The sequence below is a fragment of the Panthera onca genome, chromosome B1 (genome assembly GCF_046562875.1).
Source record: "Panthera onca isolate mPanOnc1 chromosome B1, mPanOnc1 haplotype 2, whole genome shotgun sequence".
NCBI lineage: Eukaryota > Metazoa > Chordata > Mammalia > Carnivora > Felidae > Panthera > Panthera onca.
In genome coordinates, this window is record NC_138342.1 from 57,433,426 (window position 1) to 57,457,846 (window position 24,421).

The 24,421-nt window shown below is 37.7% G+C and overlaps 1 protein-coding gene across 5 annotated transcripts in view; it reads left to right on the top strand.

Annotated features, from left to right (window-relative positions):
* The window catches only part of SLC4A4 (solute carrier family 4 member 4), a 360,563-nt gene that overhangs the window by 147,581 nt on the left and 188,561 nt on the right, over positions 1–24,421 (top strand). For 4 of the 5 annotated variants that reach the window (XM_060654905.3, XM_078446043.2, XM_078446044.2 and 1 more), the window contains exons 5-6: positions 2,856–3,016; positions 9,984–10,163. In XM_060654905.3, coding sequence (XP_060510888.1) covers positions 2,856–3,016; positions 9,984–10,163 — 341 coding nt within the window. The remainder of the gene's footprint in view (positions 1–2,855; positions 3,017–9,983; positions 10,164–24,421) is intronic. The other variant, XM_060654904.2, reaches the window with a different exon arrangement.

Sequence of the window (24,421 nt, forward strand, 5' to 3'; positions counted from 1 at the left end):
TATAAGAGATATCATACCATATGATACCATATGGTAAGATATGCCATATGATATAAGAGATATCGTATGGTATTTGTCTATCTCTGTCTGACTTACTTCACTTAGCAAAGTGCTATTGAGGTCCATCCATGTTGTCTCAAATGGCAAGATTTCATTATTTTTATGGATGAATAATATTCCATTATATATTATATTTTTATCATGTATATATGATATTACCAGTTTCATATGTACAGAATCATATATCACTATTATATATATATTTGTACCTTGTATCATGTATCCTAATTTCTATATCTTGGTTATTGTAAATAATGCTGCAATTAACATAGGGGTGCATATAAAAAAATAAACTTACATAGTTTGGACAGTTGAGAATGATGGCAGAAAAGAGCCACTGTCACATTGTATGTATTTGGCAATACAGATCTATGGCAACTGATAGGAAGAGGGACTCATTCAATAAAAATAAGAGGGAATTGAGGGCTGTCTAAAACACTCCCCTTTACTGAGTCCCCTTTACTGAGTTTCTAGCTGGCTTTTGTTATTTATCTTGGGTTTACATCCCATGACCAAAGATTCTCTCCCTCAGCTACTAAGAATTCTCTTAGGAATAAAAACAAGGAATCACTCCTATAGATAACATCCTTATATGTAATTCTGACACGGTTTTATATACTATGGAGTCTTTTAATATACTAGAGCCTTAGCTTGGGTAATAAATCATAACATCAAATGTAAATATGATTCACTATAATATACACCTGAAATTATTAGGATATTTTATGCCAATTATACTTCAATAAAAATACTCTTCAAAGTTATTTTAAGTTTTTATTTTAATTTCAGTTAGTTAACATACAGTGTTATATTAGTTTCAGATGTACAATATAGTGATTCAGCACTTCCATACATCATCACCCTGTGCTCATCATGACAGGTGCATTCCTTAATCCCCATCACCTGTTTAACCCAACCCTCCATCCCCTTTTCAAAATTATTTTAAAAATGTATGATTTATATAACACGTATCAACAAACATAGTTAAAGATTGTGTGAGCAAGCCTGAAAAGATAATATACCTAAAGTTAACCAATGTAATATACTCTATAAAATGATTACTTTTGAAATAACCCAATTACCTTTTATCTTTCAGGCAAATCCATAGGATTCTATAAGAGTGTGATGTAAAATTGTCATTTTTCTTTCATTCTTTCTATTTCTGTAGTACTAATAGCAACTTAAGGGAAGAACTACTAAGTTAATTACACACACACACAACACATACACATGAATATTAAAGGTTCTTGTATTCTGTCTTGGAATGTTTCACAACTACTTTTATGGAAAGAACCAAGGCCCACTTCTGAAGTTTTAGAACTTTGGTGGTGATGTGGGCTTTTTAACTTGTGAGGAAAATATGTAAAAATCTCCACTGTTTACATTTATGGGGGATACAGAGGAAAGGGAGAGGGTGTTGGAATTGAGGGTGAGGTTGGAGATAAGGTTACCATTGACATGTGGGAGTTCTCTGGCTAGGAGGGACTTCCTGAGAGGAGTAGAGACAGAGAGTCTTTGGATATGGCTAAAATACTTGTGAATCATGTGAGTATTGGGCTTGATTAAAATTCTAAATTTTCTCTGACTCTGTGGTTGATCTCTTGATCTGTTTTCACTCCTGGTTCTACTAATGTGTTTTTTTTCCTCCTCTGGGGGGTGGTGAGCAGTCTATAAATAATACCTTATGTAGAGCTTCCTCTGATCTCTGCCCTTTGTTCTCATCTTTAGTGTGCTAGGTGAGCGTTTAGTTTTTTTCTAGGAAAACATTTTTCAATCATTAAACCTTTGGGTGAAGAATGTAGAAAAACAGTTTTTTTTAACCCCCTCTTTATCTTTTTCAATATCTTTCAGAAGGTTTGAATTGAGAGAAAGAAGCATTTTTCTTTGGGTCATAGTGAATAGCAAACTGACGATGCTTTCATGTTCTCCTTTACCAGTGTAGAAAAAGTCTGTATGTGTAATATGTGGAATATACAGACGGTCAAATGTGTTTTGCTTTCATTTCCATTAAACTTTTAAAAAGTTGCTTGTATATTGCTAAGTTATCAAAATATCTAGGAGTCTTAGAAAGACAGTGGGTTGTTTGTTCCATTGCTAAGGTTTATAGGAGATCTATTATTATCAGAATAGATGTGTTCACTGAACTTGTGTATTTTTAAACATGTGGAGCCAGACTTGAAGAGAAAAGCTTCCATTAGAATCTCAATGAGAAGGGAACATGTGTCAGCAGAGAAATACAAAGTAAGACATAGCAACACATGCTGGCCCTCTTTAAGTATTAAAGGGGAATTTTTATATTCATCTGACCACTTCATACACCATATTTTTCAAATAATTAAGATAAATACTGGTTCATAATTGATATTTCACCTTATAGAAACTTGCCTTGTGAAGTCACAACAGAATTCTCACAACGGTGGTTATTTTTACATAGTGTAGGCTTTCATGGAGAATTTTGAAATGCACATTTTTCCTATGTTATTTTAAAAATCCAGTAAAATAATCATTCTTAAGGATTTCATGGTTATGTATAGACAGGTGGGAAACCAAGGATGCTCTTAGATCCCTTTGGTTTATTTTTGTTCCCTCTAACGCCATGTGAAGGAGCAGTCTAATGACTCTGTTTGGTGTATTCATAAAGGTAATGCAATTAACGATATAATAAGCTTTTAAGACTCCATCAAAGGAGACATTTTGGAAGTGCTGGTGGGGGTGGAGATGGAGGGGTTGATGTAGCTATTTCCAGAGAAGGTTGGAATACTTTTAATTGCTGCTCACTAATCTCATGTTCCTAGGTGGATTAAATTTGAAGAAAAAGTGGAACAGGGTGGGGAAAGATGGAGCAAGCCCCATGTGGCCACATTGTCCCTTCACAGCTTATTTGAGCTGAGGACATGTATGGAGAAGGGATCCATCATGCTTGACAGGGAGGCTTCTTCTCTCCCCCAGTTGGTGGGTAAGTATGTTGTTTAAAGTTTTTATCATCTTTTTAGCTCTACCAACCTGCCCATGGGTGTCCCATTAATGCAGATGAATTCTATAACATTTATTTTCTCTCTTTTTTTATATTATAAAACTAGTAAGGTTTGTTGCAGGTTTGGAAAATATAGGCAGATATTGAGAAGAAAATAAAAAATCATCCATCGTGCCTCCATAGCCATCGTTAGCATTTTGGCATGTTTCTATCCAATTTTTATTTCTCAGCCTTTTATGCTTTTAATTTTTCACATTATTTTTATTGGGATCAAAATGTGTATGTACAGATCTTCATTCACTTCCCTCGCTTATTAGTGGAAGGCTAATATTTAGAATGGAGGCTCCCTGCTCCTATCCTTGGTTATATTGGACTGGAAGTATGGAGACTAGATTTCTAGAACTCTGACCTTAGACATTGCACTGAGCTTCTCTGGGCCTCGGTTTCATCATCCGTAAAATAGGGTTTATGTCCTATGTCAGAAGGAAAATAGTCTAGTTGCTGGGTTGGGACTAATTTTGTAGGTGGAAGTCAAGATCCTTTAACTATATGTAAGAAAGGTTATGGGGGGCAAGCAGCCAGCAGCCGCATGTACTAGCCACATGGGATAGTGACAGGTCCTGTCACATTGGTGCTAAGTATCATTTATACACCCACCAGCAAGTCACTGAACCTCCTGGTGCATTGGTATCTTTTGCAATTAGTGCTGTGTAGTGAATGTTAACTCATCACGTTGAACGCCTTGAGCACACATCACTACATTCCAAACAGTAGTAATTGTTTTCATTTTCTAACAAAAGCCTGGCCTAAACTGCCTTATTACCCTACAGATCTAGGTGTACTGAAGATCATGTTTTTCTCAAAATGAGATACAGGGGCTCTGTTTGTCATTCCCAGGAAAATTCAATAACTAGATGTTCTCTGGACCTATATGGATGACTACACTTTTCCAAGTGGGCTGCAGGGTGCCTCATTTGGGATTATGGGGAAGACAGCATGGATTGTGGCCCCACAGAAAGTGACCAGTATAAAATTCTTGTATATCAGACTCACCACAAAATTTCTTTGAATATCTATAGCCAAAAGGCTTGTCTATGGCATCTCTGATGTTGTTGTTTTTTAGCAAGATAGTAGGAAAGCTATAGCATTTGTATTGGAAGAAAAGGTTAGTTGTCAAATGAGGCATATATCTTACTGATGTATATGTATCTGATTCTTCTTCAGAGAGCTTGTTAGCTCCATTTGCAAAGAAGTCCCACACTTTTCATGAACCTGAGACACTTAAGGTACATGTGGAGAAGGAGGAAGTGTAAATATGTCTTCATATGGGGTGGCCAGAATTAATTAGTTCCTGCATTTATTCAGCAGTGGTGCATGAACTTCTACAGTGTGCCAGACACTATTCTAGGCCCTGGAATTACGTTTGCAAATCTCTCACTTTGTACATGAGATAAGTTACAAATCCACATCCACAGAGGTTAGAAAATAATGTAGGAAATAATGCTGTATGTGGAATTTTTCACATATGACCAGGCAAGTGAGGCTGAAAATGGTTATCTGGAGAGATCTTGGATTTTTGTACCCAGGGAACAAGAGCCTGTCTACAAAGACAGAAGCAAACAGAAGGGATGGTTTTCTGGGTGATTTGTTTTGCTGCAAGGGAGATTGTTACTCAAAAAAATATCATGGTTAGCAAAAATCCGTCCAGTTTTTGAGTGAGAACTGCAATTTCTGTGTTTTCAGACTTTAAGAACTAATCTGGAGCAAAGATGTCTGAAATTAGACAAGTTGAAAAAATAAGTCAGAATGCATAAATGCTGGATAAAATGGGAATTAAACTTGTGGCTAGGCAATATATACAGTCTCGGAGGAGAATGTGTGTTATGGTTTAAGGGTCACTAGAAAGTTTCCAGCAAGTAAGAAAGTAAGTCCTACAGTAGAACTTGGGCTTTTCTATAAAACTGTCTTCAGGGTCTTTAGTACTAGAAGGAACCATCCTAAGGAGCTTCTGATCTTTGGCAACTGACTGATCTTTTCCATGCAGTTGGAGACAGAATCCCATATTATATTGGAGCCTTGTTTAGCCACTAGCCAAAGAAAGAGGTTCTGGTATTCACTAGACTTAAGGAAGATTCATTAAGCATTTTATGTTCTCACTTTAGTTTTCCATGACTTTTTATTATCTGTTGTGGACTTTTTCTCTAACCACCATCTCTTTACTTTTAAAAATTGTCATTAAATTGTAAAATTAGGCACCACCATGTCACTTTGAAGTACCATCACTTTTTGGAGCTGATAATACAGAAAAGCAATCCAGAGGCAAATAACATACATTACCAGCAAAAGAAAGGAGGGAGGGAGGAAGGGAAGGAAGGAAGGGAGAAAGGGAAGGAGGGAGGGAGAAGGGGGGGGGAAGAAAAGGATCAAATTTGCAGGGGTGGAGGAAGAGTGTGTTTGAAAGAGTGTCCCTGGCTGAAAAAAAAATATTTAAAAATCCTCAAAGAATCAAAACATTACAGAGGGTTAAACAGCATGAAGAAAAAAGCGCCCTAATTTCGCTTTAAATGACAGAAGATGGCACAGTAACTTGAAGAATTATTGCCATTATGTGGTTATTAAAACATCCTTTTCTAGCAGAAGGTGAAGCTGCTGTTTTGTTCTGCATTGTGCTGATAATTCAGAGTTGTGAATTATGTACAGTTCAGTCTCTAAGATGCATCTCCCCTCCTCCCCTTATCTCCACAAAGGAGGAGTGAAAGAAATAATAGTGGGTGTGATTATATCAAACAAACAATAGCATGATTTTTATCTTTCTTTGCAGTCCACCTGCTCCTTCTTCTCAGTGGCCTGCTTCTGAGAGGCATCCTCCCTCTGCAGGTGCAAAGCTATCACCATGTGACTGTTTAAGCAGGTGTCACTTCTCATACTTACACACAGCATTCAGCCTAGTTCTGATTCTCCTCAGGACCTCTCCTTGTTTTCTTCATGGAGAACCCCTTTGAATGCTAAGAAAAATACTTGCCTTTAAAATAATTAAAGGATAAAACATTACATGGATTATTTTGATAGCTTGATTATTACTATCATCATTATAGTCCTACAATGAAAGAGTGTCATTCACACATGAAGGCAACTGCATGAGGATTTTCCTACCCTCCTAAGTTAAAAAAAATTATAAGCCATTTCAGGTATTGTATTATGATGGGAAATGGATTAGGAAAATGTAGCTCTATCTATTTTTGGAGTTCTCGTTTTTATATTTAAAGGCATTGCTGGGCTGTACGTGTTGGCAGATGTGTTAGTCATGTCGTTCCTTGCTTTTAACACCTTTTAGATTTTCAAAATGGCAATGTATTTTTTATCACAAAAGTAATACATGTTCATTGTGAAATAATCCAGAAAAATAGAACACACAAAAATCAAAATACCACCATTCACAGCAGTTTTTGTACATCTCCGTTTATGCCTATGAAATTTATTTTACTAATAGGATCATACTGTAACACTTTAATCTGCCCTTTTTAACTTAAAAACACGAATTTCTTTCCATGTGATTAAATATATATGTGAACATGATTTTGATGTCTGCAAAATATTTAATCATCTATTATTGGGCATTTAAGTTGCCTTCAAATTTTTATTGTAATGAATAAGCGAACATTTTGTTATAGTTGCATGAAATTGTTTATTTTTTAGTACAGATTTCTAATGGTGAAATATTCAGAGTTTGAATGTATGGAAGGGTTTTGTTTACGTATTTGCTGAGTGGCCTTCAAGAAAGGTTGTACTAGTTATTACCATCACCCTCAGGATGTGGAATATTTCCTGTGGCACCCACTTTTCACATTCATGTATACATTTGGCCACTTTGGTAGATTAGTAAAATCTCATAATTGGTTATATTTATAAATTACCTTTGTTAGTCTTGAAGTTTAATGTTTCTTGGACCTTGTATTTCATTTGAAAATGTTTATCAGGGTGCCTGGGTGGCTCAGTCAGTTAAGCATCTGACTCTTAGACTTCAGCTCAGGTCATGATCTCGCCATTGGTGGGTTTGAGCCCCACGTTGGGATCTGCGCTGACAGTGCGGAGCCTGCTTGGGATTTTCTCTCTCTCTCTTTCTCTGCCCCATTCTGCTCATTCTCTCATTCTCTCTGTCTGCTCATTCTCTCTGCTCATTCTCTCTGTCTCTCTCTCAAAATAAATAAATAAAACTAAAAAAAATGTTTATCACTTTTGGCCATTTTTTTTTGTTGTTGTTGTTGCACGAACACCACCATTCTCTTGGTTTGCAGAAGCCCGTGCATATATCAGGTTTTTGTTTGTTTGTTTGTTTGTTTGTTTGTTTGTTGACTGTTGTCTTGGGTCTAGGGCTTTTTTATTTTTATTTTTTAAATTTTTTTAACGTTTTTATTTATTTTTGAGACAGAGAGAGACACAGCATGAATGGGGGAGGGTCAGAGAGAGAGGGAGACACAGAATTTGAAACAGGCTCCAGGCTCTGAGCTGTCAGCACAGAGCCCGACGTGGGGCTCAAACTCACAGACCGCAAGATCATGACCTGAGCCGAAGTCAGACACGTAACCGACTGAGCCACCCAGGCGCTCCTAGGGCTTATTTTTTAAAATGGAGAAAACCACTGTGTGATATGGGGAACGATGTAAAGTGTGAGTCCAGAGAACCTGGTTTCACTTGGGCAGCTGCACCTCTAGTTGGGCTTCTCCTGAGAGCGAGTCACCTCTTTTGCCCCCTCTTTTCCCAAATCTGTGTGACAAGAGGCTGAACTTGGTGTTTCCTGAGTTCTCTTTCAGCTCTGCCATCATCTGTGGTTGGCACGTTCCCTCCCAATTGGTAGTGGTTGTGGGATTTTGAACACTGAAGGCTTAATTTCAGTGTAGCTGTTAAATGTTACTGCCCCCACTTTCCTTGAAAGGTTTTGTAGTTTGTACTTAAAAAGATCCCTGTAATGTGGGCTGTTTTATGGAAACGTAATGAAGGACATAAGCCACACAGATGTCTTAACCTGTTCTAACTGGTGATTTCCAGGCATTAGTAACAGAGGGCTGGCTGTGCATATGTATGGATAGGTTTGAGATTACAAGGGAAGGCAGGCACAGAGGGAGGCCCTGCCAGGAAGGGTAGATAAGAAACACTTTAATCCACAACCCTGGAATTAGAGTAGGAGCTTGATAACATGTGCCACAAATACGCTGGGGCCGTTTGCTTATTTTTATGGTTCTTCTGTCAAATGGACCTTCTGCAGTGAACAAGACTTAAAGGGAAAGTAGAGGAGTAGCACCTAATTACTTTACTATGGAACAGAAGGTTAACTGTATAATTATAGGATCAGTTCTGAGAGTTTCACTGAGAAGGGTTTGTACAGTTAAAAACACTCAGAGCTAAAGGCCACTCTCAAACCAAAACATTCCTATGGGAGAAACTCTTCCTGCCTTGCCCAAGCTCCCCACCAAGTGGCCCAGTGTTATGTGACATTTATGGCATTTGTATAAGACATGTAATGGAAAATTCAGGAGTCAGCCTCTGCTTGGCTTCTAAGTTGATTATATACTGTGTAAGTTGTCAGTTTCTAGCTATAGGTTGTGAGGTCGTTCTGTGAGTGCTTGCTATTAAGATGGTCCTCTGAGTGGTGCAGTTATGCCCAGGCAGAGCCCCTGGAACATCTGTGACTTCTCTTAACAAAGAGATAGCAGTGCTTAGGAGGCGTTACCCTTCCCGTTCCCATCAATTTTTGGTCAGTCTTTTGCAAGAGAAGAGCTTTTCTTCTCTTCTTCACTTTTCTATACTGAGAGCTTTGCCCAAGCGGAAAATGTTGAAGTGTGCTAGATGCACTCATATACCTGAAAAGGTAAAAGGTAGGCAGGGGATCCATAGTTCTTTCTGGTTCTAGAGAGGGGACAAAAGCAGTACGTGCATACAGTGAGTGAGATAATGTCCTGCCACTGCATATCTTGTGATGTTTTGTCCCGTGCGCTGTTCTGGACAGAGGAAATGTTGGCCTGTGGTGACCAGGCTGCATTTCTGCCATGCTGCTAACGTGCTGACTTGTGAGAAAGAGGATTTCTTCCTTTAGAGTAAATCTTGTCCATTAGCAGAGCTCCCCATGGAGCAGTTTCTATGAAACACAGTTATCTTTTCCAATTAAAGCCATTCTAAAAACAAGAACTAATAGAAATTATAACTTTTTTTGTAGTAAGGTGAAAATTTCATAGAAAATTCTGGGCAGGTTAAATTTTAAAATGATTAGTGGAATATATTGGAAATCCTTTTGTTGGATCCAAAAGAAGAATAAGCCTCCCTTCTTAGAAAAGACGAAGGCAGTTTTGTAGTTTAGTCTTTCTTTCATTGGATTAATTAGTGTTCGCATAACCTGATATGGGGAAGAGTATTGTCTTCCTTTACTTCGTCCTACTTTAAGGAAAATATATCATTACAGAAGGATTTGGGAAAACAGATCTAAAATTCAATAATGTCACTACATTAAATTTTGCATATTCGCAAGTTTTTTTAAATATCACTTGTATTTCTGGCATACTTGCTATGATAGAGAACATGAATTTTCTAATCTTACTCTTTTTTACCTAATTGAAAAAATGTAAATTACTGACTTAGTGTGTTACTCATAGAAGAATGTGATTAATGTGAATTCACTATTAACTGGGATTGAAAAAAGACAAGACGATTCTTTCTCTCCAAACATATAATTCATAGTGGAATATTTATAACTCTCTCATTAATGCTAGAATCTGTGTGTCCTGTATCTTTACCCTTCATATAAAGTGGGAAGTTGGAAATTTGGAAAGTAGTATATTGCTATAAAATTTGAGGATGACATCCATAAAGGTGGAGTAAAAAGTAACTTTGTGGTCTTGTGACTGAGTTTTGCTTTTTGTTTTTGTTTTGCCTTTTTTTTTTTTCTTTTTTGTATCAGAGATGATTGTTGACCATCAGATTGAGACAGGCCTATTGAAACCTGACCTTAAGGATAAGGTGACCTATACTTTGCTCCGGAAGCACCGGCATCAAACCAAGAAATCCAACCTTCGATCCCTGGCTGACATTGGGAAGACAGTCTCCAGTGCAAGTAGGATGTTTACCAACCCTGATAATGGTAATGCAGGGCCAAGCATTTGCCTCACTCTTTTACCTCATTCCATCTCTTACCTTTACTTCATCTCGTGTCCTCTGTTGTTTTTACTCTTCACCATATTTCTTCTTTCCTCAAGTTCATATGCCACTGCCATTTCCTAATGACACTTTTATCCAGTTGGGCAGGTTTGCAGTCCTGTTGGAAAGATTTCAGCAGTTACGAAGGCTGAAAATGCCAAGATGCCTTGCTTGCTTCATATATATCTATTCTGATTGATGGAGATGGTTTGGTAGTAATGCTATGATGAAACAACTGAATATTTCAGATGAGTCATCAAACTTGTAGATTTTTGAGTATATCAAGGAATATGCTTTAGACTTGGGGGTTTGTCAGAATTAGGATGATAGACTAAGATATGATAAATGCTCTGAATTCTAATATCATACAGTGTTTGCTTGGTATGTGAGATGGCGTCCAGTCTATAAATGATCATTTATCCAAGGCTTAATATTTATTACTTAATGAAGTCAATTATTCAAGGTAGGATATTAACCCCATTATATAGTAATAGGAAAGGCACTGTGTCTTGTTTATACTCTTGCATTTGGCAGACTTTTCTGTAAAATATCTTTTGTATTATTGGCTTTGTTTCAAATACATTTCATGGTTGGGTATAATCTGAGGAGGGAGAAGCTAATTTCAATGAAGTCTGAGAATGAAAGCATGGTGAAAGTGTTGCTAAGCATTGGGCTGGTAAAACCAGCTCTCTGTCATCCCACCCCTGGTCTTTTTTGGTACCAAGAGAAATGAGTAGATAAGGGAGCTTCTAATTCATTGCCCTCATCTGTACGTACAGAATAGTGTAAGATATTTTGCCCTGGAAAAGGTGGACTAAATGAATTGTATAAACTGAATTCTAACTTAGCCACTCCATTTCTGGAAACTGAGTTTTCTGACTTAGTGTTAAATTAAGGGTTGGCTGGAAGAGAGCTCACTATTAGCAAACTTTCTCTGGTGTATTTTTGAGCCATTCCATTATTGTAGTTTCTTAATGAGTGTCTAGTCATTAAATAGAACCAAATGAAAAGGTCAGTTTTATTGAGTGACTTACGCATTAACTGTTACCATAAATTTTTTAAAAAGCAAAACAAATTATAAATAAATAATTCAAAATAAAACTCTTTATAAAAAACATTGACAAGAAGAAGAATCTAATCTAAAATATTCCCACTACAGTTTGATGGTTCTATCATTATCTGGAATATTGGTGCTGACTGGAAATATTTTATTTTTTATGTATGTCTTTGTTTTCTTTTTTTTCTTTTTAATTGCATTTTGAAGAGTTTAATGGCTGGAAATGTTATAGGATGACCAGTTGGTTACAACTGATGTCACAAATACTTTGTTTTAAAAACAACCCCTGTATTCTTTTTTTTTTTAGTTTAGTTTTTATTTTGAGAGAGAAAGAGAGAGAGAGAGAGAGAGAGCGCGAGCAGGTGGGGGAGGGGCAGAGAGAGGGAGACAGAATCCCAAGCAGGCTCCACACTGTCAGCACAGAGCCTGATGTGGGCCTCAAACTCACAAACCGTGAGATCATGTTATAAGCCGAAGTCAGGAGTCAGACGTTTAACTGACTGAGCCACCCAGGAGCCCCAACGCCTATTTTTAAAATTATAGCAACTAAAGTAAAAGTCTGTCTTTAATCTTATTTCTTATTCTTTTCTTCATATGAAATGAAATTCCATGATTTGGAGATCAATTTTTTTTATCCCGAAGCTGGTACTTACTGTAGAGAAGCAAGAAAGTGCATTGTTTTCAAGTATCACTGTATTTGCAAAGAGAAGCGGAATGCATATAGCAGAGGGAGCGTGGCTTCCACCAGTCTGGGTTGAGCTTCATTTTCATGAAGTGCAATTAGAGTAGAAATTAAGAACAGATGGATCTTGGAGGCCAGTGTTTTGTGCTTCAGGAGAAAATGTTTGGATGTGGAATACAGCTAATGAGTTGATACCATCCATCATTCAGTTCTTTTATCCTATCAGTAGATCTTTATACTTCAGAGCTAAGTTGAAATTGCCTTTGTCATTCACCTTTCACTTGTGAAATGTTACATATGCTGGGCAGAAAGCAAATAGGGAGAGCAGTCAGCTCTTCCTTCCCAGCTCTTCAGCTGATCAGTTTACACCCTGAAGCATGGAATAAGATTAGGCCTTTTTAAACATGTTTTTATTGGCCTTTGTGTTACCTAACTCCTTTTAAATATCCAGAGGCAAGATTTGACTTAGAGAGATTCTACAGTAATGACTTTCATGTACCTCTAAAATACGTTATTATAAATTATCAGATGGCAAATTTTTGGTTTTCTTTTTTTTCAAGTTTATTTATTTTCAGAGGGAGGGAGGGACGGGGAGAGAGAGATAGAGAGAGAAAGAGAAAGAGCACAAGCAGGGGAGGAGCAGAGAGAGAGAGACAGACAGAGACAGAGAATCCCAGGCAGGCCCTGTGCTGGTCAGCTCTGAGCCTGAGGCGGGGCTCGAACTCAGTCACTGTGAGATCATGACCTGAGCTGAAATCAATAGTTGGACCCTTAACTGACTGAGCCACCCAGGTACCCAATAAATTTTCGGTTTTCTAGAGGCACTTATTCTTCTTGCAAGTTTACACAATTACCTTTATATGTTCGGGTTTAATTACTTAACATCTTTAACTATGAAATATCTCAGAATACATTTCTAAAACAAAGAATTATAAAGTTGTTGCTACTATTTTAATAAATGAGAATCTTGTATCTAGTGTTGGACCTAGTTCTAACACTGAAAAACCTAGATAAACTTCAGTCACTTTACTGTTATAGGCTAGAAAATAGACATTGCTTTCTTTAGTTATGATGGCAATAGAGTAGTTAATAGCTGCAATGTATACTTTAGAATTGGGATTTTTTTTTTTTTTTTTTTTTCCAGTGGTGTGATGGAGCTGCTTCTATCTATTCACAAGAGCCAGTCAGGAATTTTGCAAGCCAGTTGTTAAGCACAGATAGTATTAAATATCAAATTATGTATGTATACAATTAAATAATGATATTAAAAACAAAGGTAATAAATATTCATTCAGATTCACTATTTCCTATTTATTTTATTGCATGCTACTAGAGTTTATACACTTCTGGTTATTACCATCTATTGTGTATATATAAACATACATAAAATGGTGTGCTGTCATTTCTTCCCACCTCTGTTCATAGGCTTCGTTTTGGTCACTTGCAGTAAGTCATTGTGGTAGTATTTACACCAAAGAATTCAGAAAATTCAAATCAGGGCTTGATTTATGTTTTGTCACTTGTCTATAGACTTTAAAAAGTGATGGAGAAAATGCTAATAATGCCGATTAAATGTGTCTAGTGTCTGTAGCCATTGCCTAGTAAGCTTGAGCTCTTAACAAAGGATCATAGACTGGGTGGCTTGAACAACAAGCATTTATTTCTCACAGTTCTGGAGGCTGGGAAGTCCAAGATCAAGGTGCCATAGATTGGGTTTTCGGTGAAGGCCCTCTTCATTGCTTGTAGATGGTTGTCTTTTCATTGTATCTTCACATGGCAGAGAGAGATCCATCATCTTTCTCCTGTCTCTTTTCATAAGGGCACTAATCCCATTCAGGAACGCTCTGCCCTCATAACCTAATTTTCTCCCAAGGGCCCTACCTCCTACTATCACATTGGGTAGGAGGGTTAGGATTTCAACATATGAATATTGTGACGATACAAATATTCAGTTCATAACAGCTTTTAAAATGTGAGGGGCATAAGGAATCAAGTATATGTTCTGCTGGCACTCAAAAACTATTATCCAGTTTAGCACTTTGTCTTCATTGTTTCACTTTTATCCTACCTGTTAACGTATATGATAATGGATATTCAACAAGGATGTTGCAACTATGTTTGGTCAGAATCAACTGACTATATGCAATTCACAACAGAGTATCCTATATTTTATTATTACTTGTATGTGTGCTGCCTGTCCTTTATATCAGTAAAATTTATTACACACACACACACATGCACACACTTTCCCCTGGAGAACTGGTTTTTGCAAACATTTAGCATCATACTCACTTAACAGCCTACCACTGTCTCTCTATAGCTAAAGATTAGCTCGTTGTTCAGGGTCCCAATGTAGCTGGGTTCAAGGTGATTTAATGTTTTTTAAAAGAAATGAAAAACATTTGTATTTGTAATAAATCAGGAAAGAATCAGGCTAGCTTTCAAGATGTTAATTGCGAAATTACCACTTGTCTGAGACATCTGTGAATTCTGATGGACACATCTGCCAGGTACTAAATTTTAGGCAAGTGCTATAATTTCCCAATATATTAATTGAAGTATTTTTATGGAGTTAGCATTAGGTTTGCCCCCTCTTGCTTACTATCATTTTACCTTGAACCATATGAAATTGCCATTTTGTGGGTAAAGTTGACTGTCAGCACTTTCGTATAGTTCTACTTAATAATTTGGTTTGGGATACTTAGATAATCTGTATTATTATAGTATATACTATGAAAGAACATTTAAACCTAGGAACATTCCTTGGCAGTATTTAAAAATCTAATAAGTGTTTGCTTTTTATTAGAAAGTGAAAGTAAAGTTTGTACTTAATTGGTATGTATGCAAATTCTTTAGTAAGATGTTTATGACAAGGTTACCTGATACCTGTTGTAAAGAATCATGGTTTGTTAGGATGGTCTGATTTTTAAAAACTATTAATTTTAAAATATTTTTTATTTAAATATATTTTAAATATTCCATTTAAATGGATCCTTATGTATTGTCTAAGGTTATAAAAGATGAATGAGACCTGATTTAAGGACAAAAACCAACTGGGAACCTTAATTTGAATAGTCAGCTTTCACTAACTACCTTTGTGGAAATTGGGGCAATGCCATCATCAGTTTGTCCCTGTTTTTTTTCCCTTGGCTTCTTCATTTTTTTTTTTTTTTTTACCCCTCGACTGTCATAGAAATCTGTTCTTTACCCTCCACTGTCTGGGCGTACACATGCCCTTTACTAAAGTGACTTTGGTTATCCAGTTACACCTAAACTATGAATTTCATTTTTTCCTAATTCAATTTCATGACCCCATTTTTCTTCAGTTTTTTTTTTTTTCAGTAAAAAGTTAGAAAGGTAATTTAGTAGTTTCCATGTTTGTAAAACAGTATAGATAATGAAAATTAAATGAGATAATATATGTAAAATGTTTAAAATGGTGACTGGCAGGCACATGGTAATCAAAAAGATCACTCTACCAAAAGCACAATTAAGGAAGAAAAATCTCATACTGAGTAAGAGTGGTTTCTGGAATGATATTTGCTCTGTAGCTTATTATTTGGGAAGAGACACATGGAAATAGTGCTGATTTATTTTCTCTGCCCTTTGGTATTGGTAGCTAATACCAAATGGAGTATGAGAGAGGAGGAAGCCCTTTCTCATCATATAGTTCCTTAGGAAGAGTCTTTCTCCCTCATTCATTTTACTCTTTCTAACGGAGAAACCCTAAACCGCACTGAGAATCTAAGACTTAATAAAGCTGCTCCAGCAGGTAGGTGATGAGTTGGAAAAGGTGGCTGCTCCAGAGCCAGCTCTAGGGACCCAGGGCTTGCTCCTGATTGAGCCTCTGGGTTTTATCATCAGTTTGCAACCCACCTTTTTTTTCCTGTCAAACATGAGAACTGTGATCTACTCGCTCCCACTACTTGTTACCATCACTTCTTTTCTCCCTGGATTCCTCTTTTCATTGTTCCTTTCCAGGCTAGATGCTGCTTCCTCACTAGCTCTCACACTGCTTCTTCTGACCTAAGTACATATCACCATTAGCTATTTTCAAAAGTGTTTGCTAGGGCTGTTAACTACAGTAACATAGACCTTGGTTAGCAACACAGAACAAACCATGGAAAGAAGTCAGTTTTTTTGTTGATGGTAACTCTAGGTCCCATTGAAATGTAAGCGGGATTAGCTAGACTCTCCTTGCTTTGGATCTGATTTGAGATTAGGCATTTTCAAGCTATTTGGTTTGGATGTCAGATCAAGCTGCCTAGATACTGGCACGATGTAGATCTGGCTGGGACCACCGCCAGGTTTGGCAGCTTTCTCAGTCCCTTTAGAAATTCTTAGCTTTTTTGTCTGAGTTTTGGATTGCAGTTTATCCCAATTGTTTCTGGCTGGGTTGTTCTACTGGGGAGCTCCCCTCTCCCTGTACCCTTGAATTCAGACCTGGTCCCTGACTCAGTGGGTAAGGGCCAGCATTTTCCTAACTTCCCACAGAGATGCTGTTCCTCTGAAGCAGGCCATCTTGTTTTCCCAGTTCTGAGATGGGTCAATCAACAATTTGTTTCTCAGGCTCACATTGCTTTAACATGAGTGTCATCTTCCCAGGTGCTTTTCTGCATACAATCAGCTCTCTCCAAAATCCAACAGCACATATCCATCTGTTTTGTTCAGGACTCTAATTCTGCGTTCATTTGCACAGCACAGATGAATGTCCTGGCCAGAACCCAGTGAATGATCAAGCTCTTCTCAGCCTTCGATTAAATGAACGAATCCATGGAAAGTTTCTAGAAAAGTGCCTTAATATTCCTTAATAACAGTAACTTAATAACACTAATTTCTAATTCATCTATCAGATACCATTCTTATTTCCTTTCTCTTCCCTAGGCAGGTGTCTGATCTTCCAGATTTGTAATGCTCAGATCTTTAAATAAACAACACATTTTCTCCCAACTCTTCTCCTCCCAGTATTTGGTAGTCTGTTCTGCTCTTTATGGCAATGAGGGTCAGACTTAAGAGATAGAACACAAATGAGTTTTTTTAGTTTTAGATTTGAAGGCCCACTTTATAATCTTCTTGGAGACATGGTACCATCTTTTCTAAAGGCTTCATTCTAGTCCTGGACTCACACTTAGTGGCAGTGTGATTTTGAGCAATTCACATAATATCCCTGAGCCTCATTTTTTTTTATATCTGTAAATAAAGGTAGTAATGTTTTATTCTATTTATACAACCAGGAGTAGATGAGATATTTTTGGGAGACATATTTTAAGAAGCATAATGTGAGATATTACTGTAAGGAACAGCTATTCAGAAATATTTAAAGGGGCAAATTTAATGCCTTTCACATTTAAAATCAAGGACAGAGACTCAATTCACCACCATTATTTTGTATTCTGTTATTTTTTGTGCGTCTCAATTTTGTGTTTCTACCACTACATAAATGAAAAATTCTTGGGAGTTTTATTTTTAAAACAGTGCTAATTTCATTATCAACTTTAGAGATGCCAAATAATACATAATGAAGTGTCACTTGTGGGCTTTATATTTTCAGTTAGGAAATAAAGATTGATCAATATGTCTGAGCAATGATAATAATATATGTATGAATAATAAATAATATATGTATAGCAGGATGTTACCATGAAATAAACAAATTTTTTTTTAATTTTTTAATATATGAAATTTACTGTCAAATTGGTTTCCATACAACACCCAGTGCTCATCCCAAAAGGTGCCCTCCTCAATACCCATCACCCACCCTGCCCTCCCTCCCACCCTGCCCTCCCTCCCACCCCCCATCAACCCTCAGTGAAATAAACAAATTTTATATTTTATTATTTGCCAGTCTATGTTACACAGCCTGGGTCTCTGATGGAGTAAAGAAATGGAATGATTCTCTTTGTCATATCCTACCCCATATGGGAGAGTGATGTACTTAAAGGGCCCTTAACCTGTTTGCTGCTGCCACCCCTGGGTAATTATCTTCCCAGAGATCCTTGATAGGGACACCTTTGTGAAGTCTTGTTTTCCCCAGCCCCATCTTGCTATAAGAGCAGTTAGGAGAGTAGGTGGGCCTACTACTCTCTGGGACTACGTTCTGGGACTACGTTCTGGTCTCTACAAAAGACAAAGAGAAAAGGAGAGGAAAGGACAGGAAAATGTGAAAAAGGAGGGAAGGCAAAGAGGAGATGTGAACACAATGGACTCTTTATCTTATCTTCCCAAAAGGAAAAAAGGGGGAATAAAATGAATGTCTTCCAAAAATGATTAAGCACGCCTCATCTACTCAAGGCTAGTTTCAGTACAAATAACAAAGGGCAAAAAGGAGATCTTTTCACGTTTATCAACCTGATTTCTTAAAAATCACCTTTTGCATTTAAAGTTGAATTAAATTAGGCCACAGTTTCTGTCTTTGGTGTTTTCCAACACCCCTGAGGATGCTGAGCAAAGGAAACATTCCATCAATGACATTAGTAGCAGTAGCAACAACAATAAATCTCCTATTACTTGAGCATTTATTATACACGGGGCATTGTTCTCCATGATGTTTCTAATGTATATATCATTATCTCCATTTGCATATGAAAAGCCTGAGCTCAGAAATAAAATAATTTTCCCAAGCATAAAAAGATGGACAACCTAGTGTGCTTAATAACAATATGCTAATTAAACTACAAAGGATAATGAGCTTCCTCAACAACAGTTTATTTCCCACACCAGGTCTTTTACTTTGTGTAATCATGTGATGTTGAAGGGATCTGGAAGTCAATTTATATCTAGGCAGGGGTACACTCCAAACATGGCAGTTGGATGTCTTTTTTAGCTTTCCAAAAGGAGATTTCTAGGCAACATGTTTCATGTGTTTACAGGTGAAATGTGGCCAATACTCTTGGGTTAAACTTTCTGGGTAAATAGTTGTGGAATGCATAGTACATGCTCAATGACAATTTTTTAAAAAAGTTCTATTCAGGGGCTCCTGGGTGCCTCAGTTGGTTAAGCATCCAGCTCTTGGTTTCAGCTCGGGTCATGGTCTCTCGGTTCATGGGTTCAAGCCTGGAGTTGGGCTCTGTGCTGACAGTGTGGAGCCTGCTTGCAATTCTCTCTCTCTCTCTCTGTCTCTGTCTCTCTCTCAAAATAAATAAATACTAAAAAGAAAGTTTTTATTCAAATCCCAGTTAACATAAGGTGTACCATTAGTTTCAGGATGCCTACTTGAACAAACAACACTGCGATCCTAAAAGAGTCCTAAAAGTTTAACATGAGTGAAATTTATGTCCTTCTTAATAGGATTGTTCAAAATACATTTTGCTGGAGAGGTTGTTTTGGGTTTATTTGCATGATTCAAGTAGGCACACCCTTCCTTGAACAGATTAGGATTGATGGTTTTGGACAAGCTGATCTCAAGGGTAACATGAATCATTAAAAAGCTCCTCACAACACCTTTTTCTGCGGTCTAGATACAGGAAACCACCACTTTGAAATCTTTGGAGCTGTAGATCTTTAGATCTCTCTCATCAAGTCACAATAATACAAACTAATTTCTATCTTGTTTATGCCTGGAGCCAGGCAAAAATGATTTAGAAGAGAATGTGTATGATAATCGCAAAGCTGAGTTGTTTATTTTGCAGCTTAAGTGTAGAAGAGGTACAATGAAAGCATTATCTAGGAAAGGTGTACATAATATGTCATTATCATAGTATAATTATAGAAAGTTCGGCTCCAGCTTTGGGAACAACTTTTCAAAATCGTATCTTTGAAGTAAATTTGTGAAGAGAGAAAAAAAGCAACATGAAAAGGTTACAGAGTTTGTATCTCTTCCTGCACAGAAGTACATAGAGGGTCCAACAAATCAAAATGTTGGAATATGCCAACATAAGTAATGGGTGCTGTGAACCTCCCACTTTTCATGCGAGTAAGCAGCCAGATGGCTCCAATCAGCTTTGCTAAAACACAGGTGCCAAGCCTCTACGGGCAGTTTCATTTTTCATGCCTGTCTTTGGAGCCAGGTTCTTGGCTGGTGTGTGCCAGGCTCCGTTCCGCTGTCCCCTTGATGGTGCTGCTCAGCATCAGTAGAGGCTGTATATGCAGAAAGGAGTTTCCAGCTTTAGCTCCCCACAAATAATACACTAACATCTTGGGAGGGGTCGGGGGGGAGAGAAGCTGTTGGGGAAAGTCATGTTATCAGCACCTGAATTTCAGAGCAGCTGCTGACCTCTTGTATTCACGTTAGGGGCAGGCCATGGTATCAGTGATAAAATTTGGGTAGCTTCACACTGCTCAGAAGCTAAAGAATGTGAACGCTTTTTTGAGTTTACTTTACATTCCTGACCTCTGTCAATGCTCACTGACCTGGAATTTCAGTCGATCTTTGCTAAGGCCTAGATAGATGGCTGTAGTGGTCCCATATCTCGCACTTCTTTCAGCTAAATTGGCTGGAATATGGGCCCTTTAAGCAGATCACTTGATTGTCAAAGGAAATAGGTGGTCAAGCCTGGTCAGTCTGATAATATATGTTTCTAATTGCCTCCTTCTTGACAAAAGCAATTTTGGAATAATCTCAACTGATTCATTTTCCTTTCTTCATTTTTCTTAGTGCAATAAAAACTTGCAAAGAAGTTCAGTTATGGGAAACAATTAAAAATTCAGATTGCAAAGAGGAGACATCAGATTTGCCTCAAACAGGTGCTGGCACAGATGGCCTGCTCACAAGTCCTGGCTTTATTTACAGCTTTTAAACACAGACAGATAAATTGACAAAAATGTTTCTAGATTTTATAATGTACTGGATGCCCAAATTTGGCCATAAACTTGCATTAATTTGTAAATGATTCCATTCAAAACTTGACCTCCCAAGTCACCAGTAGCCTTAAAAAGACCATTTGTCTGCCCTGTAATTTGCACACTTGTGTGAATAGATTATCTGATCTTTGTTTTTGATTGGATATGTTTTATTGCCTTGATTATTTAATGACTCTCTCTGATATTAAAAGTCTCTCAAGTCAAATTGTATGTAGTCTGATGGTTAGGTATTTCCTGCCTCATTGTTCCTTGAAGGACAGTTATGCTCCCTATTTCTTACTAGCCTTGGAGTGAGGTATTTGATAAGAATAGCAAAATAGATGACATGAAGCCCAAATGAAATTATCTTCAGGCAGAAGTTTGTGGTGCTTTCCAGCTGATGAAAAATATCTAGAGAAACCATACTATGCATTTAGCTTGCATCATTAATCTGTCTTTGATTTGGTCTAAGATTTGGCATGAGTGCACCGAGTATTAAAATTATAGTAAAATAAGTATTAAAGGGACCAGAAACTGAGGGGCAACATGCATTTCTGAATTGGTTTATATTAAGGTGTTGATTCATCGACGTCCCAGTCTCATGTTTCTGAAGGACTGAAAAGCAGAGGCAAAGGAAATTGAAAACCAGTTCTGTGTTCATCAAGGAAAATATCTCAAAAGTGAAAATATGGAATGTTGCTTTCTGCATTTCTGTACAAGATCCATAGGAGGGTCTGTAGGGTAGATCATAAGAAAGCTCCTTACTAATATAACTCCCTGCCTCCCACCCCCCCGCCGTGCTTTACAAAACTACGTGTAACTTCCCTCTGTGTGTGCTTACGTGGTGCAAAATTATTACCCGTCTTGATCTTACATCTTCAGATTACTGTTCATGATGTAAATCTTCCTTCCGGACACAATCCCTGTTTTGTGTATTTGGACTGCAGGGCGGATCATTCGCTGGTACTTGGGGAACGATAATGATGGAATGTATTTTTTTAGGCTTTTTCATTGTGTGTGGGGATTTGCTCCATCGAAGGGTCATGGGAGGGGGTGTGTGTGTCAATGTAACTTGTCATTGTTCTTCTTTAACCCGCTTGTGTGATTTGCTTTAGTATTTTTTCTTCTTAATTAATGCTTCCATCCTCATCCTTGCTGTGGCTGCTCATGTGTCCTCCTCCTCCTCCTGTCTTCTGCTTCTGACACTAAAGCCCGCAGCCCGCTTGAGAACTCAGTGCCCTGCCTAGCAACCCGCACCCTGGACGATGACCCCCGAGTGCGGCGCACTCCCAGCGTGGGATGGCTAAGTAAGTCAATGCCTGGGGAAAGGGCAAGGATGGTGGTGATGGTGGGGAGCGGGAGGGCACAAAGTCTGGGCTCATGATTGCTGAGTGGAGGGTATCCTCAAGACTGTCTGAAGGGAGAAGCCTCACAGATTTCCTACGATCACTGATTAATGCCTTCTACTACTGGAGCTTATACTAGTAATGTATTTTGTGGGTGCTCTGCCATCCTGCGTTCAAGCTGAGTACCTTATAAGGTAGTGGAAGGAGTTGCAGACTCAGGGGTTAGGTCTGGCACTGGTAGCACTTCCTCAGTGGGGTCATAATGCTGACCTTCTTCCTGCAGAGGATTGTGAGGAAGATCACATGAGATGAGGTATCTTACTGAAAGCATTCAAGCGATGGGTGAGAGGGAGAACTTGCTAGGTTAATGGTCTAAGATAAAAAAAATCCAAATACTCCTTTTATGTGTAAGAAAGGCAGTAGGTGCCATGGAAATAAGATAAAATCTTCATTCTTTAAAATAAAGAGCTTGTGAAAGAGACAGGATTTATTATACCTAAAACCAAATGAGAGAAGAACATGCACAGAAAACTACATGGACTTTTTCCAAATTTGATTACATGTGATACAAATTTCTTTCAGTTTTCAGGAAGCCCATCCTTGGTGACAGCATTAGGCTTTTTAACTGTTTATTATCACCTTTCTTATCATAAGCTTATTGATTTATGCTTTTTACTAATTTAGCATGAGAAAATTTCACTTTTCTGGGAAGATGTCTTTCTCATATGGCTTAATAGGGGAGGTTTTAGTTTACTCTAAAATAGTGTTTGTTGCACTTCATTCTTCCAGGGCTTTTCTTGAAGTAAATCTGGTGTTTTGGGAAACTATATTCATAATTTCTTTGTCCCATAGAGATACAAATGCAGGCAGGCACCGTGCTAGGCAGGGGTACTTAGAGATGAGTAAGAGAGTCCCTGTCCTCAGGGGACTGCCCTTCTAACGAATGAGGCAGGACACAAAGGATAAAACTGTACAAAATGCTAAGTGAAATGACTAAAAATCACATACACACACTTAAGGCTATGGGACCATCTGCTTGGCCTGGGAGTTGTGATGGTGCAAGAGGCTTTGGGAAGAGATGATTTTAGGGTTAAATCTTATAGGAAAAGTAGGAGTTTGGTGATGGCAACATAGGGCAAAAGGACCTTTACTGAACTCCTAACTTTGTAATGATTTCTGCTACATAGTGTGTCTAAGAAGCTTGAATAATTTTTTCTTGAATAATAATACAAGTTGCAAACATTAATTTATCACTTTTCAGTAACAAACCCTGAGCTAAGTACTTTATGTGATGCCATGTAATTTTCTGAACAATCCTGGTACGTGCCTATTGTTATTGTCCACATTTTACAGATGAAGACATGTGGCTTAGGGAGGTTAAGTAACTTTCCCAAATCACACAGATCATAAGTGTCTAGGGGAGGTTTTGAACCTCCTCGTATGGTAGTTTCGTGAGTAACACCTTATTGAAGCTAAAGTATAAGAAATTCACTTGGCTATATTGCCAAAAAGATACACTGACCCCACCATAATGCTCTAACACTCATATGATTTTCTCTGCAAGTATCATGCATTCCTTCTAATAAATTATTATTATTTTTAGTGATGCCTCTTGGGGAAAAAATAAATTCAGGTATAGAGTGTAGTCATTGGGGTTTGTAGTCAGGCAGGATTGAGTTTGAAGACTTGCTGGCTTCCTGACTTTGGGCAAGTTACTTTTCTACTGTAAATTTGGGTTTCTTAACTGTAAAGTTGAGTTAATTTTACCAACATAGGATTATTGTGAGAATTAAATTAGAAATATGCAAAGTATTTATCATATTTCACAACACTCAATAAATCCAGCATTACTGTTATTAACAAAGTACTTATAAGAATTGCTTAAGATATTGTAGCTATTTCTATCCTCTGAAAGTTTTATTTATTCCATGTCTGGCATCTAGACATTGAAATACTTTTCATGGATACAGCATCAAGGAAATTGACCAAAATGCTCAGTTTGTCAATGATATGGAAATATGTCAAGTATTTGGAAATCAACATCAGACCACATCCTGGGCCAATCCTTCTAAGAAAACACATTTTAGTAATGAGAGAGGATTCTTCATCTTTAAGTTTTATTTATTTTGAAAGGGGTTGGGGGGAGAGAGAGAGAGAGAACATGAGAAGGAGAGGGGCAGAAGGAGAGAGAGAGAGAGAGAGAGAGAGAGAGATTGAGAATCCTAAGTAGGCTCCACAGTGTCAGCATGAAGCTTAACGCAGGGCTTGAACTTATGAACGATGAGATCATGACCTAAGCCAAAATCAAGAGTTGGCTGCTTAACTCACTGAGCCATCCA